Source organism: Eptesicus fuscus, chromosome 8 (genome assembly GCF_027574615.1).
Source record: "Eptesicus fuscus isolate TK198812 chromosome 8, DD_ASM_mEF_20220401, whole genome shotgun sequence".
Taxonomy (NCBI): Eukaryota; Metazoa; Chordata; class Mammalia; order Chiroptera; family Vespertilionidae; genus Eptesicus; species Eptesicus fuscus.
The window spans coordinates 90949035-90961830 of NC_072480.1; the positions used below are offsets into that span (position 1 = coordinate 90949035).

At 39.1% G+C, this 12796-nt stretch overlaps 1 protein-coding gene across 1 annotated transcript in view; it reads left to right on the top strand.

Moving 5' to 3' along the window:
• Positions 1–12796, top strand: part of TUSC3 (tumor suppressor candidate 3) — a 105444-nt gene that overhangs the window by 20978 nt on the left and 71670 nt on the right. Inside the window, exon 2 of the mRNA XM_008146221.3 lies at positions 10203–10372. Coding sequence (XP_008144443.1) covers positions 10203–10372 — 170 coding nt within the window. The remainder of the gene's footprint in view (positions 1–10202; positions 10373–12796) is intronic.

Genomic DNA, 12796 nt, shown 5'->3' on the forward strand with positions numbered 1-12796 from the left:
ATGGACGCAAGACACTGGGGGGTGGGGGTGAGGGCATGTGCTGGCGGTTCGGGGAGGCCAGGGGAAGGTCAATGGGGAAAAAAAGGAGACATATGTACTACTATTTCTAATACTTTAAACAATAAAATAAAAATTAAAAAAAATAAATGAGAAAAACCTGTATGACCGTTGTTAAGAGAAATAAAAAATAATATGAAGGGGTTCTCTACAGCAATGGAAATAAATGCATAGGTTTTTAAAACAAAATTATATAAAAGTTTCAATATGATATTGGAGTAGGACATTAGACTAGGATTTGTTTCTTTTTGCTTTTCTATTTAGATTGTAAAAGTAAGCCTTTGAATAGTGGTTGATGTTTATGGTGGCAGAATGGAAACTCCATTAATGTGGTTAGAACTGTGTTACTCTGCAATAATTTAATCTGTCCATTTCTGGCATGTTTATCACCAGAAAAACTCAAAACTTTATTTTGCTAGAGCCAGGAAAATAGTTTTATTTTTTGGGCTTATATTGATTTCTTCTATCCCTTTACATTATTGGTCCACTAAATTAGACTTGAAATTTCTGGGATTGCTTTCTTCAGTTTCTTAGTAAAGAGATACATAAAACCCTGGTTACTGAAAGATTTTTTTATACATACTCCAGGTCCTTTTTCTGAAATGATCTAAGATGTTCATTACTAAAGATTAATGTGGTAGTAACTGCACGTTAGAATATAATGAAACAGTCTCATTTTCTCAAATACCAACCTGACCAAAAGTAAGGATTATATTGAAGTGAAGTGGGTGTAGATTTCAGAATACCCGTAGAATCAATCAATAGATGGGAAGAGCAAGGAAGCATAGGGTAACTGATGCACCCCTGGCTGCGTTAAACATTTCTTCCAGGAGGAATCACAATATCTTATCTTTAGCTACTGTTTTTTCAATATTTTCCACTGTCTTTGTCCAGGGGCAATAACTGTTGTTCTGTTGTTTACAGAGTAATGTAGGTAAAAATTTAAAACAACATGGAAATTTATAAAGTAACCTTCTCTAGAGATAAACCATTATCAGTTTGCTGTATGTCCTTTCAGATATTTAGCATGTACATAAAATAAGTTCAACAAATAATCACATACATCTATTTTGAAATATGAATTAGTACTTTACTGAAAAGTAATCCTTTTGAATTACTTAAAGGTAAATGTGACTATCCTTTTAGGTAAGTCTGTCTCATCTTGTTATTGACTCTGATCCTGTTCTATTCCATGCCATATTATGATCTAAGCGATCTTCTTTTTATAGGCACACATAAGATTAACAAACATTTGCAATTATAAACAATACTGCAGTGAATATCCTTATATATAAGCACATGTGCCTTAACTGATGATTTCTTGAGGATACATTGTTAGAAATGTTATTGCTGTACTAAAGGGTACATGCATTAAAATTTTATATGTCTTTTTAGGGTGACTTTGAAAGATTTACCAATGTATAACATATTATCGCTTAACATTTTACATTGGTATTTTTAATATAGCATATTACTTTTATGTGTTAAATTAAACAAGATATTTATATAATATTTTTAGCAAATGAATATTCACATTAAACATGGGGCCAGATGTACAGACTACTTCCACGTTTTAATGATACACTTTTGCCCTGGACCGCTCTCTCTGATCATAATAGCAAATGCTTTGAGTAATTCTGCCACAGTGGGTGGGGAACGGGGTCTGGACCAAGACCTATGTCAGCAATGAGAGTGTTTTGGTAAATCTGTTTATGAATTTGCAATGAAATGGAATTTTACCCATAGATTCTCTCTTCCTGATTTCTTTATTTTTATTTATCTCTTGAGTTCATCCTCAAGTAGCCCTGGACCCTGCTAAGAGGGTCTACTCGGTACTGAATTCATTTTTTTGCTTGCTTTGCTACCTTACATTACTGTTGTGCTTTTAATAAATAATACATTTCAATTATGATCCATTCTTGATATTGTAGGGATAAATGGAACAGTGGCAGGGACATCTCATTCTGTTCTCGGGCCGGGTGTGAACTTAGGATATTTTCTCTAATATTATGCAACTAGAGACCTGGTGCACAAAAATTCGTACACTCAGAGGGGAGGGGGTCCCTCAGCCCGGCCTGCACCCTCTCACAGTCTGGAACCCCTCGGGGGATGTCCACCTGCTGGCATAGGCCCGATCCCTAAGCTGGCAGTCAGACATCCTCTGGCAGCCCAGGAATCCTCGGGGGATGTCCACCTGCCAGCTTAGGCCTGCTCCCTGGGGGATAGGGCCTAAGCTGGCAGTCAGACATCCCTGTGGCAGCCCAGGAGCCCTTGGGTGATGTCCACCTGCCAGCAGGGAGCGGCCCTAAGCTGCATTCGGACATCCTTAGTGCTGCCAAGGCGGCTAGGTGGGAGAGGCTCCGCCACCGCCACTGCGCTTGCAGCCGTCAGCCTGGCTTGTGGCTGAGCAGAGGTCCCCCTATGGAAGCGCGCTGACCACCAGGGGGTAGCTCCTGCATTGAGCGTCTGCCCTCTGGTGGTCAGTGCGTTGTTTTGCCATTAGGGTTAATTTGCATATTACCCTTTTAGTATACAGGATGATTTCTACATGAAACCCCACATGAGAAGTTTCTTTGGAGACTTGGGGCCACAAATCTTTGGGCCTCTGCCGGTAATACAGATTTAAGTTAGTAGGTAGCTGTGATAATTTTAATACCTTTTATACAAAATAACTAAAGGAAATCTTTTGCTCTACCCCAAATATTTTACTTCTCCTGCCATTTGGAAGTAATTCAGTAGACCAGATCTTATTTTGGTTGATGAAAGGCATTGGAAAACATTTAAAGCTTTGCTCTTGGCTTGTTTGCTGTTGGATTCTATTTAGGTTTTCTTGGTTTTAATAATTTAACCATCACAGACTTCACTGATCAGTTTGTGTGACTTAAGAATAAACTTGCTAAGAAAAATCATCTCTCAGTTTTGCAATTAATAGTTGATGTTTTTGTTTTCACATATTCTTGTAGAAAACATTTTCTTTAGCTATAACACATTATATGTTGCTATTACTAGTGAAGAGTTATATACAAACCTGGCTTCTAAAATATGTTATTTTGTGTTGTATTGTATGATTATAATAGGATTTCTGCTATATTCGTTAACACTGGTAATGGCCACCTTGCCTGGATCCGGGCCCCCAGGAGAGTAAGGCCAGATGGCTGTGTACAGCTGTATGAAGGGTTTCTTCTCTCCTCTTGCAGCTGCTGTGAGTCTTTGTCACTGGTGCCTGTTTTTAAAATGGGATATTTATTTAACAGAAAGATACGGAGTTCAATAAAGATGGTGACTGAAACTAATGCAATGGAATAAAAACAGATGCTCACTTAGCCCCCTTCATGACTGTCCCTTATTAAAATGACTTCATATTTTGATCCTTCAGGGGTCAAAATTCTAATGATGCTATCTCTTGACAGGAGAGTATTGTATTAAAGCAATTTACAGTGAAAAATTGTCACGTCGACAGCCCACATGAATTAAATAAAAACCCAAAACAACAAAATACCACATGAATTAAATAAAAACCCCAAACAAAATAACTGTCTTAACTTTGTAGTAAAAAAATAAAACAGAATAACTCCCAATTCTGGTAAAGCCACTAATTACATGAGTGTTACTAAAAATATTTTTACCGCCTCTCTAGAAATACTTCACTTAACGAAATATTGCAGTGTTGCAAGGTTTCTCTTTTCTAAAGGAGGCATGAATATTTGAATAAATGTTTTATCAAATAACTTTATTTCTACGTTTTTTATTCAGATGTGAGTTGAATTAGGTACTACTATTTTTGACATGTTGGTCTTAGGACACGTGTGTAAGGCTATTCCCACTGTAGATACCCCTGTCCCTGTCACAAATGCCGATTCCCTTTGATGTACTTCTCATGGACCAGGTCATCTTTAGTGTCTTCTCTGAGGAGGAATTGTCTGAGGATTTCCACTATTCCTCTGTAATTTTAAAGAGTTTGATATTAAATACATCAAAAAACTTTTAGGATGATTTATTTAAGGTCTTTTGAATCTCTTACTTTTGTAGCTTTGAAGTAGTGATAGTTGAGTTTTCCAACAGAGTGTTAATTTCCTGCAGAAATACCATAATTTGCTGAGTTCTTAATTGATTAAACTGCCTGTTTGAATCCTTGCCCTCTCCGGGCATATGTATTATTTGCATTTAATATATTTTTAAATCAAAATAGTCTATTTTCTTATTTATTGTGTGGTCTTCTGAGTGCCCTTAAGGCTCCTGGTGGTCTTTAGTGGTCAGTTTGTAATGTACATGGGTGACGGAGTGCCTGGTCTCTGGTATTTTGGTTTCTGGAAGTATTAATTGCCCTTTATATTGTATTCAAACCTGAGAGGAATTGTATAATATTAAGGAAAATGAATAAGGATTTGTAGGAACAGATACTTTCAGGAATTGAAGATAAGTTTTTTTCCCAAATGCAAAACAACACGCATCTGGCTACTTCTGTTTGATTTGTCAGTGGGCTTTGAGTGAACCTCTTAGATACTAAAGTCTTGAAAAGTAAGACTCCCCCAAAATACAGGGAGACAGAAGGGGTCATGGTTTCTATGTGTCATCAAGAGATACCTTCAACATGTACTTCTTATTCTCACTCCAAATCTATATCCTGTGAATTACTGTAAGCAAATTATATTGTGGCTATTTTGATGATAACAAGTACCTGAGTAAATACTGTGTAGGTGACTGGTACACAGGCACATGAATGGCTATTCCTCTGATAGATGTCTCTTAAGACATGAGACCACATGTATATCTTTGTTTTGGTGCATCTGGTCATCATTAAAATGTACCTAGGGATAAAATGCTGGAAATGACATCTATAATAATAAAATCATAATATGCTAATTAGACCAGACAGCTGAATGACCTTCCGGACGTCCTTCTGAACGAATCCGCGGTGGTTGGGGCCAAGGCAGAGGCAGTTAGGAGTGATCAGGCAGGCAGGCGAGCAGTTAGGGGCGATCAGGCAGGCAAGCAGAGTGGTTAGGGGCAATCAGGCAGGCAGGTGAGCAGTTAGGGATGATCAGGCAGGCAGAGTGGTTAGGGGTGATCAGGCAGGTAGGCGAGTGGTTAGGGGCCATCAGGCAGGCAGGCAGAGGTGGTTAGGGGTGATCAGGCAGTCAGGCAGAGGCAGTTAGGGGTGATCAGGCAGTCAGGCAGAGGCAGTTAGGGGTGATCAGGCAGACAGGCAGAGGTGATTAGGGGCAATCAGGCAGGCAAGCAGAGTGGTTAGGAGCAATCAGGCAGGCAGGCAGGCAGGTGAGCAGTTAGGAGCCAGCAGTCCTGGATTGCGAGAGGGATGTCCGACTGCCAGTTTAGGCCCGATCCCACAGGGATCACTGCAGGACTGGGCCTAAACCAGCAGTCAGACATCCCCCAAGGGTTCCTGGATTGTGAGAGGGTACAGGCTGGACTGCGCCCCCCCACCCCCACCCCTCTGTGCACAAATTTCATGCACTGGGCCTCTAGTATGAATATAAAAGTATTAGATTAGTGAGATTTTTTTTTCCATATGTAAGTTTTACTTTAGAATGAACAATTTTATTCCATGATGCTTAGTGAAATGTATCATTTATTTATTTGTATTTTTGTTAGGAATTGGTTTGTAGAAACATGAATTGAGAACAGTTTGAGTAATATCATGTTGAGGATTGGCATATAGATTATAGTTTGTTTATTATAGTGACTTGCCTTAAAATTCAGTTTTAATAAAAAATATTAACCTTTTGCACTCGGATGTTGAGTGTGACTCGACACGGTTAGCATCGGTAGCAGGAATCGAGAAAAAAGCAAGCAAGTGCAAAGGGTTAAAATAAAAATATAGGCTGGGCACCTATAGTTAATATGACTGATTACCTTAACTTTATTAATGTGTGGGACCTGCTAGCTCTTGCTTTTTTCAATGTAACAAACAAGGACAGGGTTTCTTCTTTTAAGATTCTAAATATTAGATTTCTTTTGTCTTTTCTGATCTGGTAGATTTATGACACCCCTGTTCCTATATCCTGGCCTTGGCCAACAAAATCTAATTGATCACACACTCTTTACATAGCCCCTGTCAAGGTTTCAGAATTTTCCTCTGTGCTAAATTTAAATTAGCCATTACCAACCAGTTAGTGTTCACAGACATGAGATCTTATATGCCGTCTTGTCCTGATGGCACTAAGGCATTTAACACCAAAGCTATAACCGTAATGCCAATATAGGCATTATTTTTACTGCTAGAGCTTCTTTGCCATAAGGCCTTGAGAGGAGGACCTGCTGTACTCCTTCCTCTTTCATTTTCCATAAATTTAACACAATGCTTGTCATGTAATCAGTAATCCACAATGTTCATTTATAAATTTAGCTCAGTGCTTGTCATATACTAAGTACTGGGAAAACTTTAGATAGCTCTGAGATTTAAGATATTAATGAGATTATTTTTTAAAAAATTTTCCACTTCGATGTTCCTTCAGGAGCCACTGTTCCTCTCAGTGTTGCTGATAGGAATTAACCTGAAGAGAAGGGAACAAAATTGGAGTGCCTGTCCTTTGCAGGATGCTTGATATGAGTTTTCCATACATTAAGTCATTTAATTTTACCAACATTGTTGTCAGGTATTATTTGTTTTAGAGATAAAGAAACTGAGATCCAGAGAAATAATTTGGTAAGGTCACATTGCATAAATACGGAACCATCATTTGACTTGAGCCATCGAATTCTTTTCTAATTTAAAAATAGACATATGGTGCTTTCTCAGTTTTAAAAGGTTACATTATATTCCATCTTATGGATGTGTCATCAAGAGATACCTTCAACATGTACCACACAAAGTTCCCCCAGAAATTATATTTTTTTTACTTGTTCCCCTTGGGAATAGGGAATCAAGTTTCCTGAGTATTACTCTCTTTAAGAGACCAAAAGGGACACCCAAACAGAAGGTGGTGAAGTCTGAAAGCAGTTCTGCAGAAATGAAATGGTAGCAAAAGGAAAAAATTCCAACAGAGAGGAGCACAAATGGCCCTGAAATGGAAATACATACGTCGAAGGGACAAATGCACCTAACCTGGCCCTTAAATAGGGCTACAGTCCCATCCCGGAGAAATGCAGCAGTGGAGCAAACCCTGTTTGGAGACTGTAGCTCAACCTGTGATTCTTTCTTAGGTCATTGAATTCACATTGAACAATTTTCTATTCCTTACTGAATGTTTCTACTGTATCAGCTTACAATACTGTCTTTGGAGAATTATCTCAACCTTCTTTATAATAGACTGGAGGCCCAGTGCACGAAAATTTGTGCACTCGGAGTCCCTCAGCCCAGCCTGTGCCCTCTTGCAGTCCGGGAACCCTCAGGGAATGTCCGACTGATGGCTTAGGCCCGCTCTCCATGGGGAGCAGGCCTACGCTGGCAGGCGGACATCCTTAGCGCTGCTGTGGAGGTGGGAGAGGCTCCTGCCACCACTGCTGCGCTCGTCAGCCGTGAGCCCGGCTTCTGGCTGAGCAGAGCTCCCCCTGTGGGAGTGCACTGAGCGTCTGCCCCCCCTGGTGGTCAGTGCACATCATAGCGACCGGTCATTCCGCTATTCAGTCAATTTGCATATTAGCTTTTTATTATATAGGATGCTCTTGAAAGTGTGAGTCAACCATGATGCCCTTCCCTTCCCAGACCTTTTTTTCAGTACAAAGGAGACAGCTAATCAAATCGCTCACTTCTCCACACTGCTTCCTAAATAGAGAATCTGGAACTCAGCTCTCTTTAATTATGTGTTCTAAATCCATATTTATTGCTCAATGTTTTTGCTATTATTTTCTTCAAGTGTATTAGTACTTTAAAAATACATCTTTCTGTATTATCATAAAACATTTAAGCATCTGGAAACTACATGTTAACTTATTTACCTGGCCTACTTTTTACCATAAAGAATGCATGCTTACAAAGAATTATTTTCTAAACCTAATCAGGGAATTAAATTAGAGGAACTTTCATAATAAACTGTCGCACTATGTAGAAAAGTCTACTTTTGTTTAAATGATTCCCCATATTTTTTTTTAAAGACTATCTGTGTGTATAGAGATATCACACATGAACATTTAACACACACACACACACACACACACACACACACACACACACACACCACTATTACATGGATAAACAGCCTAGGAATTAGCAGTAGAAAAACCAACTTTGAATTCAGGCTTAACCACTTAGAAATTTGATCTTGAGTAGGTAATTTAGGTTCTCTGAACCTGAATTTTGTCTCTGTGGAATAGGGATGTTGGTTGGCACCTGACATGTTGTATGCCTAGTATGGTAACTGACACATTGGAAGTACTCATTAAACATGTATTTTTGTTTGTTGTAAGCCTTATATTAAAGTATGAATGATAATGCTACATTTAAAAAATAAACTCAGTTTTTTGTGATTTCTGAAATGAGTGTAGCTAAGTGTCATTGGCTCTTTATCAGTGACAAATGATCAGAGAGTGCTCTGAAACGATGATCAAAGCCATACATCTTATAGCAGTTTCAGGTGCTTCTTGCTCTTGGATTATTGACTTTAAAATGGGAAAGTTGCTTGAGGCAAGAGATATAAAAACTGAACACACTGCTCCTTGTGGGTGGAAAGTGGAACAAAAGTTAACAACCTTGTGTGAATACTCCAAAAAAAAAAAAATAGAGATCTTGTACTTTCTTGATTAATTTTTATTTTAGAAGTTTATAAATAATAACATGTATCTAATCTAATAATAGACAAATATGCAAATTGACCGCACCTTCGCTACTCCTAAACCACGCCCACCAGCCAAGCCACGCCCACCAACCAATCAGGATGAGTATGCAAATTGCCCCAACAAAGATGGCGGCTAATTTGCATATCAAGACAGCGTCCAAAGAAGCCAACAGCTGCAGAAGGGAGTAAAGCTTCGAAGAAGCAAGCAAGCGCGGGGGGGGGGGAGGAGAAGGGCGGGGCCAGGGGGGAGGAGAAGGGCGGGGCGGAGGCGGGGCCGGGGGTGAAGGGAAACGCGGGCGGGCTGGAGGAGAAGGCGGGGCGGGCGACAAGGGCGGGGCGGAGGCGGGGCCGGGGGTGAAGGGAAACGCGGGCGGGCTGGAGGAGAAGGCGGGGCGGGGACGGGGGTGAAGGGAAACTTGGGCAGGCTGGAGGAGAAGGCTGTGCGGGCGGGGCGGAGGCGGGGCCGGGGTGAAGGGAAACTTGGGCGGGCTGGAGGAGAAGATGAGGCGGGCGGGGCGGAGGCGGGGCCGGGGGTGAAGGGAAACTCGGGCGGGCTGGAGGAGAAGGCGAGGCGGGTGATAAAGGTGGAGCGGAGGCAGGGCCGGGGGCGAAGGGAAACGCGGGCGGGCTGGAGGAGAAGGTGAGGCGGGCGAACAAGGGAGGAAAGGAGGCGGGGTAGAGTGCAGCAGGAAATCCTATTGCAGGATTTTTCCTGCAATGGGAAAGCTAGTCTCTATATATAAAAACCTAAGCGACTGTTTGACCCGTAGCTATGATGTGCACTGACCACCACGGGGCAGATGCTCGACGCACAGGCATGGAAACATGGAACAGACTGATGAATCTCAGAGGGAAGGGGGGAGGGTGTGAAGAGATTAACCAAAGATCTTATATGCATATCAGAAGCCCCGTGCATGGATTTGTGCACTGGTGGGGTCCCTCAGCCTGGCCTGCAGGGATCGGGCAGAAACCGGCAGTCCGACATCCCCCGAGGGGTCCCAGATTGCGAGAAGTTCCATATTGCACTTAGTTGTCATTTCTCCCTCTTCTCCGTGTTACTGTTCCTCAGCCTTTCCTGGTCTTTCATGAACTTGACACCTTTGAAGAGCACTGGTTAGTTATTTTATAGACTTGTTACTAAACTGTGTCAGTGTAATGTTTTCTCATGATTAGATTGAGGTTTACCTTTTTGCTAAGAATACCATGGAAGTGATGTGCTCTTATCTGTGGATCTCAGGGAATACGTGATGTTGATGTGTCTTACTACATCTGGTATTGTTCACCAAAACAAGGACTTTTAACAGAAAATAACATTCGCTAAAATATAATCTCATGTAATTCTGCTTATATGAAATACAAACTGAAGGACGTTAACCTTGTGTAAATTTAAATTCCTATATTTAATTGCAGAATCTATTAGCTGAAAAAGTAGAACAGTTGATGGAATGGAGTTCCAGGCGCTCAATCTTCCGAATGAATGGCGACAAATTCCGAAAATTTATAAAGGCACCACCTCGAAACTATTCTATGATTGTTATGTTCACGGCTCTTCAGCCTCAGCGGCAGTGTTCTGTGTGCAGGTAATCAAGCATTTAAAATTTTTAAAAACTACTATTGCATGCTTATATATTTACTTTATTATATGTAAGATAAATGTACATAACAGAATAAAACAGTTGTTCAATGTTTTAGTCATATATAACTATGAGCATTTAAAAGTAAGCTAAAATCATTGTATTCTAGGAAATGACATTGATAGGCCAATGTTCTTTTATTATATAACATATTTATTGACCATTTTCATATATAATCATGAAAAATAGTTATCAGTATGTCCTATCTAAAGGTAAGAATGTGATAGAATTTGGTTTGAATATTGCGTTGTAGTTCACCTAATTATATCTTGTAGACAGTGAAGTAGTCCCTTTAGACTAATCTATTATAACAGTTTTATAGAGAGGACACACTTACTAGGGAAGTCCATTTAGTTTTCAATCTCTCTAATGACTAGAACTTGCTTCCTGTGAAATAGAAGTAAACAATTTGAAATGCATGAAATATTTTTCAGTAGAAATATCCTAAAGAAAATTTTGGACAAGTACAAGTATATATGTAGCAAATGCTGTTTTTTAATGAAACTTTTTAGTTTGAGATAGTTGTAGGTTCATGTGCCATTGTAAAAAAAAGAAAATGCAAACCAATCATATACTTTTTACCTGTTGTCCCACAGTGGTAACATCTTGCAGAACTATACACACTCTCACCGGCAGGGTGTTGGTATGGATACAGTCAAGATACAGAACAGGTCCATCCCCATAAGAATTCCTCTTGTTGTCCTTTATTGCCACCCCCACATCCATTCCACTCCCGACCTCCAAACTTTGTTCCCTATTTCTGTATTTTGTCAAGACTGTTATGTAAATGGAATCATACAGTGTATGACCTTTTTGGTTTGCTTTTCATTCACTTACTGTAATTCCCTTAAAATCCATCCAAGTTGTTGTGTTTATCAATAGTTTAATCTTTTTTTACTGAGTAATATTTTATGATATGGAAATACCACACTTTAACCACCCATATGTTAAAGGACATCAGTGTTGTTTCTAGTTTTTGGCCATGACATGTACAACTGCTATGAAACTTCTTATACAGGTTTTTGTGTGAACTTAAGTTTTTGTTTCTCTGGGATAAACACCAGACAATACAGTGCTCGGGTTGTATGGTGGCTGCCTGTTCTGCTTTACAAGAAACTTTAACTTTCTGAATGTTTCCAGAGTGGCTGTGTCAGTCTACACACCCACCAGCGGTGTGTAAGTGAGGTGGTTTTCCATCTCCTCACCAGCATTGCTGTTCTCACTCAGATGGAGATGGAGTGCTGTCTCCTTGTGGTTTTACTTTGCATTTCTCTAATGGCTAATGGTATTGAACATCTTTTTATATGCTTATTTCGCTTGTTGAATATGGTTTTGCATGCTTATTTATCATCCATATATCTTCAGTGAAATATGTATGTTTTTTTGCCCATTTCTAATTGGAGTTGTCAGAGTTTTTTATGTATTATAGATGCTAGTTCTTTATCAGATATGTGATTTTCAAATATTTTCTTCTAGTCCATGGCTTTCTTTTCATGCTTATAATGGAATCCTTTGAAGATTTTAATTTTGGCGAGGTCCAATTTATAACTTTCTCCTTTTACATTTCTTACTTTCCTTATAAAATTGAAGAACTCTTTGCTTAGCCCTAGATCCCCAAATTTTTCCCTATGTTTTTTTCTAAGAATTTAGTTTTAAATTTTGGTATGATCTTAGAAAGCATTCAGTCTTTCATCATTAAGTATGATATAGCAATAGGATTTTTATAGATGTCCTTTATCAAGTTGAGGAAGTTCTTTATTTGTAGTTTACTGAGCGTTTTTATCCTGAATGGGTGTTGGATTTTGTTAAGTTTTTATTGATGTGAATTGATATGATTTTGTTGGTATGGTGAATTACTTTGACTTATTTTCCAATGTTGGAACAGTCTTAAAATTTGGAATAAATCCCACTTAATTGTGGAATATTATTCTTTTTATGCATTGCCGGATTCTGTTTGCTAATATTTTGTTGAACATTTTCACATCTAACTTTATGATAGATATTGATCTGGGTTACTTTTTATATCATTTTAATGTTGTTTTGTCTAGTTTTGGTACCAGGGTAATATTGGCCTCATAAAGTGAATCGGGAAATGTTATCTCCCCGTTTATTATTCTGGAAGAGATTGTGAAAACTTACACAATTTTAGAAGATTATGTTACTACTTTTTTAAATGTTTGATAGAATTCTTCAGCAAAACCATTCAGGCCTAGAGATTTTTTTTTTCCTTAACCATTGTCTGTTTCTTCTTAGCTGACCACTTGACCACTGTTTTCCGAAAAACAATTGCTTTTTGTGTGGTAACTCCACACCCAAACTCTGCACATTGTATATTCATCTGTAGACTTTGTAAAAATGTCTGAATCATTG